General features: G+C 36.2%; 1 protein-coding gene across 3 annotated transcripts in view; it reads left to right on the forward strand.

Moving 5' to 3' along the window:
* Positions 1–5,850, forward strand: part of CCDC160 (coiled-coil domain containing 160) — a 190,206-nt gene extending 184,356 nt beyond the window's left edge. For all 3 annotated transcript variants that reach the window (XM_044080012.1, XM_044080014.1, XM_044080013.1), the window contains one exon: positions 2,594–5,850. In XM_044080012.1, coding sequence (XP_043935947.1) covers positions 2,596–3,600 — 1,005 coding nt within the window. In that variant the 5' untranslated portion in view covers positions 2,594–2,595 and the 3' untranslated portion in view covers positions 3,601–5,850. The remainder of the gene's footprint in view (positions 1–2,593) is intronic.
* Positions 5,851–6,632: the final 782 nt, after the last annotated feature.

The following is a 6,632-nucleotide window of genomic DNA, read 5'->3' on the forward strand; positions in this document are numbered from 1 at the left end:
CCTTACCCACTGACAATCATATATACCAACTCTGAGTTTGTACTACAGTAAAGAAAGAGTAAATTCCCAGTTCATCACTGTAATGAGATCTCAAACCATAAAAAAGGTGGTACATTCAATCAGCTGATTTGCAGTCAGCTCTACCAGATTTTTTTTCTCATTCGACAACTTGTATGTACTTGTATGTAATTCATCTATTCATCTATCTATAAGGTCTAAAAGACCATTTTAAAAAGGAATGACTGTGCTTCTGCTCTACACCAGGATAAACATCTACTGTCCTACTTTAAGCTCAAACCTACTTTTGACCCCTTCTCCATGAAAACATTCTTATCAAATTTCTTAGTATCTCTATAATTACTTTATTTTCTTCATATTTCCCCTAACTGTCCTTAAAACTCTAATATATCCACATACAAAACTCAACCCTGTGCTTCATACATTGATGAAAACCTCCATATCTCTCTAATATGTATATATATATATATATATATATATATATATATATATATATATATATATAAACAAATTTTATCTAGCATGGTGTTACTGTTTAACTGCATTCAGTATAACTCTCTCTACTTAGGCATTATGTCTGCCTTCAGTAATATATTTGAAACTAAATAACCCCATATCAATCTTAGACAGTCATGTCAACAACCTGTTTCATTCTATCACAGCTGTCATGTTACCTGTCAATTATGCAAGTGTTTGACTCTATATATTCAGTTTATCTGTACTTTTGTAAATATTTGACTCTATGTATTAGTGTTTCAAATGTAATTTTTTTTACTTACTTTTACAAATATGAAGTCTCTGTATATTGCAATGTGAAATGTGATCTATACAGAGAAATTTTCTCCATGGGCCTCTGCTGAAAATGGCTACATGCCCAGACAGACTATCCCAGCAAACAAATGTCGAATAAATAAATATATATATATACATAAGTTGTGTGTGTGTCATAGTATTTTTTGGCTACTTTCTCTTGCCTAAGGTAGAGTGACAAGTAGTTTTGTTTCCTGTTTCTGCATGATATGATATAAGATTACATATTTTTAACTTGTCAGGGCATCTCATAGGATCTGGATGCAGCCTCTCATTTTTAGAGACAAGAAAGCTCTGAAATTTGGTCTCCATGTGTCTCACTTATAACAGCACACTCCTGTGAATCAGTGGGCATACAATGCACAAGGAAGGTGCACAAAAGCATTTGTATACTGACAGGACTTCTGATACCCTTGGCAGGGTACATCTCCTCAAGCTTCATGCTACTTCGACAGTGATCTATTTGAATATCTACTGTTATGTTAAGTTAACTTACACAACTAGGGTTGCCCCCTTCCATTTTTTTTCCGGACTATCCAGAAATCAAACTGATTCTCCAGTAGTCCGGAAAACATTGTACAAACTCCAGTATTCTGTTTCAAAAAAGGAAATAGACTATCAGAGTTTGTACATCGGCTGATTTAATATGCTTTTTTACAGGAAAGCATAGTAAATCTGCTGAAAACAGGGAGCAGGAATTCAAAAAGAGTGCATTCCCTGACAGGTAATAAAATCGTGACGTCACAAAATACGTTAAATATGGGCGGGAGAGGGGTGGGGTGGGCGGGGTTACTGGTGATGTGAGGGGTGTGGCTTTCCTCCAATGAAAGGTGGCAACCCTATACACAACTGTACTTTTTTCTTGTGTATAAGTAACATAGGGAATCCCTCAGCTGTCTCTCTGATGTGTAGAGGCATTAGGGAGGGCAAAGCCTTATCTAGTGTTTAGAAGTTGAGAACCTCCAGTTGCCCTGCAGTGTTTGCTTGTACAGTCACTCCAATGGAGTTCATGAAGTTTGCACTGTAACTTCCAATGGGCGGAGCCTAAGCCTTTTGACAGAATGAAATTATCTCCTCACATTTCAAGCAGATGTTCATATTTCTGGAACCATAGGGGTTATGAAAGAAGTATAAATAGCAAACTCTTTGGCACAGACTATTTTTAATAGTGGTAATATTCTTTCAGGTCTAGGTCTTAAACCAAATTTTATAAGTCACATTAAACACAGTTACTATTACATTTGTAATATTTTGTAAACAACTTATAATAGCTCAGCAACCACGCAAGTGCAGCATTTTATTCATCTAGCTGAGAGCTTTCATATGAGGCTAAGGAGTTCTGTCTGTGTTACTTGGTTGTCGAGATATTTAAAAAATGTGAAAATTATATCTGTATGAATTAATATCATAAAAACAATAGTTAATATCTATTTACCTGCACTAGACATAGGTCAAATATTAATGCATTTGAGTTTGCCATTATGTAAGCTTTAAGATGAAATCTTTTAAATCCTTGTACATTGCATGATTTTGTAATTATTATGCAAATATGAACAAGTGATATTTTACACTTAGAGACGACAGTAGGAGTTAACTGCAGACTCACTTGGAGGCATCACATATATCTAATGAGTTTATGTTAATCTCTAGGGTACTTAAGAAATTGCCATGTTGACTGTATCCAATGTGAACTTGAATATAACTACGTGTCTTTTGTACAAATAACGTTTGTAAAGTGAGTATTTCTTTCTCTCCTTTTTTCTAGCCATGGAGAACCCAACTGATATAAAGGGCATAAAGGAACATCACTGGGTTGAGAAGCTGTTTCCTCCACGGTTTACTGTGGAAGATCTGTTCAGTGATCTTCACCAGAAAGAGACAGTGCTAGTTTCAGAAAAAGTGGCACAGCAGAGGGCTAGGAGAATAGCAGGCATCTATCTTGATGCAGTCAACAAGCTACAAGAAGAGAAGAAGCAGCGCAAGGAGTGTTATGCTTCCCAGAAGTCTGTGCAGCAAAGCCCTCCCAAAGTGTTGGATGGTGGGAGCAGAATTGAGAACTCTATAAAAATGGAGAATAGTACTCCCCATTGCGCAAATGCTGGTGAGAGTCTAGAACAAAGCATGGAAGAAAGCATCCAGGAAATTGAAGAAAGTTGTATTTGGAATGCACAAGAACTTGCTGCTTTAAGAAGCGTGATGTGCAAGAAGGACCCTGGTGGTGGACATCTCAAACTGCAGCTAGCAACTTGTGAGACAGAGATGCTAGAATTGCGCATAAAGTGGAAGAAGGCAGTACATGATCTCGAAGCTCAAGAGCGCGAAATACTTAATTTCCGTAAAGCACTAAATTGTGCAAACCTTCACCTAAAACAAGTCCAGACTGAGAATGCCAAAAAGGATCAGGAAATCAAGAGCCTTCTGGAAGGGCTCAGTGAAACAGAAGCACATGTGAGAAGTCTAAAGAAGGATCTGCATCAATCCCGGCTGGAGATCCAAGAGCTAAACATAGAGAAGAAGAGATTACTTGAGCAAATTCAAATGCTAAAGCGGCAGCAAGAAAAGGAGAGCAGAAAGGCATCAGAGAAGGTGAAAATAAAGTTTGAAAGCCAACTCAGAAAACTGCAGCGGGAGATGGAGACCGTTAAGATTGAACTGAGCAAGGAGAAAGAGCAACACAGTAGAGACATCAATGCCTTGGAAGTGCTGAAGAAGCATTTTGTCAATCTGGCTGCCCCAAAGCCAGATGAACCTTTGAGATTTCAGTTTTTGTAGATTTAATTGAGTGTGTCAGTTAAATTTCCACACTAGGCTTTTTGAATAGTTCCTGCTATTGCACATGTTGAAAAATGGATGCAGCAGAACAAGTGAATTAATGCTATGTGTCAAATGAACTAATCATCGAAATGTTTAATCTAAAGTAAGTACAGTCATTTTCTCCTATTGCTAGTCTTTTTGTTTAACATCTATAGACATTTCACCCAGATCTCTCCACCAGTCTCTGCCTCCACCATCACCTAATATTTCCTCATTTTCGTCCTTACTTTTTGGAGGACAGTCCCTATTGGCTGCAAATGTTGGGAGAGATAGAGAGCCATCATTTATGATTGGCAGAGCTGGGGAAAGTATTTCTTATGCTTAGTCGTTATACTGTCAAATAAACTATTGTATTTAATGCCACTCAGTAGTTATATGCATGCATGCTTCCATGTGTGAGTGACTCACTTGTCTGCCAGTTCCAATAGATCTTGTCTAACAATTCCCGTTTTCTAAGCAGTTACCATGGGTGAGCGCTGCAGCATTTGAGACTCTCTCACATTCCTTGCTTGCTCTGTCACATGTGGTCCACTTGCTAATAATCTCCATGTCACTGATGCTGCAGGCATGCTTATTGATTGCTTCTACCGTCTCATTTTAAGCATTCTGGAACTCTATTATTACATGAAGTGAAATAACTTGTATTTCTTACTGCATGAAGAAGATTGCATACAAGTTATGTAACACATGAGCACAGCTAAAATCCTCACATAAATATATACATATTTCTAATTTTATTATTTTTTCTTTTTATGGTTAGTAATGTGCTAGTTGCACATTACTAGCATAAGAGGTATTAAGATTACCATGCTGCATCTTTGGTGTAGACAGCATATAATACCAGGAAATTTTTTTCTTCAAAGTATGTGGTATCTGCATGTTGCGGTGTGCACAAAAACTGCCATTCCTTGATGGCTGTTTCCATTCTGATATAATAGTTTGTGGTACCATGTGAACCTCCTTAAGACAGTGTCCCTACAAAATGCAGCATTTCTACATCCTTACCGTAGAAAAGAAATGTATCCCAAAATATTTGATTCTCACTCACTAGCTGCCCTTGTTACTTATGCTTACTCCTGAACTTAGGATATCAGCATTACAAGTAGTAACTATTATGTTTCCTGATGATCCTGTAAGTGTCAATATCTAGATGTATTTTGCATATATATATTACTAATTGCTGGGATGTTATGTTGATACCATTGCGATTGTAGAGTTGTTTTCCTAAGTATAGCTTAAACAAAACTAATTTTGCACACGTGATAGTTGCTCATCTACAGGTTGTGCACCCACCCCCCACCCCCAAGTCAGAGACACCCTTTAGGATTCTAGTAGGTATTCTGTCTGTGTATTAAACACAGACAAATTTAAAATAATCTGTGAAATTCTTCCAGTACACTTTTGTCCTTCTGTAGAATTGTGTCAATAATAGTATCTTGCTAACTGCTTTGTAATTTGTTTTGGAAGATAGCATCTTTGAAAAATACTGCAAAAGAATATGCAAACTTTCCAATTCTTTTAGAAAGGAATAGTTCAGAATTTTAGAAAATTCCAAGGGTTTCCATAGGACTTCATGAGTATTTAAACTTTTCATCATTAGAACTGCAAACTTTTCTCGTGCATTTCATGCTGGATGTGTAGAACATATTGGTGCAGTGTAAATTACACAATTGTTAACTTTAACACCTTATTTGAAAGACTACACGTGAAACGTCAGAAGTATGACTGAATGAATTATGGAGAAGTTATTAAAACCCAAGTATTACTATTGCATTTTATTTAAACTTTTTTAACATTTCATCAGTGGAATTACAAACTCTGTGATCTGTCAAACAATGCAGTACAGATCTCTACAAAACTTGCAGTTTCTGTGTCAGAGAGTCTTTGTTTTCGAAGCATGCTGAAACACAAAAGCTGTTTACTGCTCTATCAATCCCACCAGCAAACAGATTCTCATTGTACTGTTACGACAGCTCTGATTTGCTGCAGTGCTGCTGCTGCTGCACTGGATGTCTCTAAATCCTTGATTAATAACCTTTGCATACAGAATGTGTACTAGAATTTTCATAAATGCACATTTTGCTCTTTTATGAAGTTTATAGTCTGTAAGATGCAAAAGTATTATTTATCTAGCACTCTAAGATACAAAATTCAGATGCCAGAAAGTTTGTAATTTTAAGCTGTTGCACAACCAGTTTTCTTTGTATTTTCATATATATATATATATATATATATATATATATATATATATATATATATATACATACATATATATGTATGTATGTATATATAATACATACATACACACACACACATATATATATATATATATATATATATATATATGTATGTATGTATATATAATACACACACACACACACACACACACACACACATATATATATATATATATATTTTTTTTTTTTTTTTTTTTTTAATAAGATAATTTGAAAATGCCTAGTATAAATGAATGTGCCAGTTTAAACTTGGAAGCCCATAATCTGCCTGTAATTCCTTGTTTCATAAAACATTTTAAGAAGTACCTGGTACAAACAGCATGTTTCATGTGCATTAAACTGAGCAAAGTTGTAATACACTGTAGCTTATTCTTTGTGTGTAATTTTGCAGTGCCATGCACAATGGTGCAAGACTAGTGTGTTTTAGTCATCTACCTTGTAAGACCATGCTGAAAAAGTAGCAGAAAACAATTCTGGAGGAAGGATTTACCAGTCTGTCTAATAACAGAGGGGCTAGAAGCCCAGCCTGGAGGGCGTGGGGGTCATGTGTTTGAAGGCCTGAATATAACCTTTGATTGGAGCTGTAGTTGTAATTCCTAACACCCATGAGCCCTGGTTGCTTCCATTCTTGTGCCTCTGGTTATAGATTCACATAGAACCAGGTGACTTTTCTGTCTCCTGCTTTGTCCTGTTGTATTTGCTTCCTGATCCTTATTTGTTTTCTGCATGTCAAAGGGTACCGTTTACTTTCCC

Source organism: Protopterus annectens, chromosome 8.part0 (genome assembly GCF_019279795.1).
Source record: "Protopterus annectens isolate FY-2018-M chromosome 8.part0, PAN1.0, whole genome shotgun sequence".
NCBI lineage: Eukaryota > Metazoa > Chordata > Ceratodontiformes > Protopteridae > Protopterus > Protopterus annectens.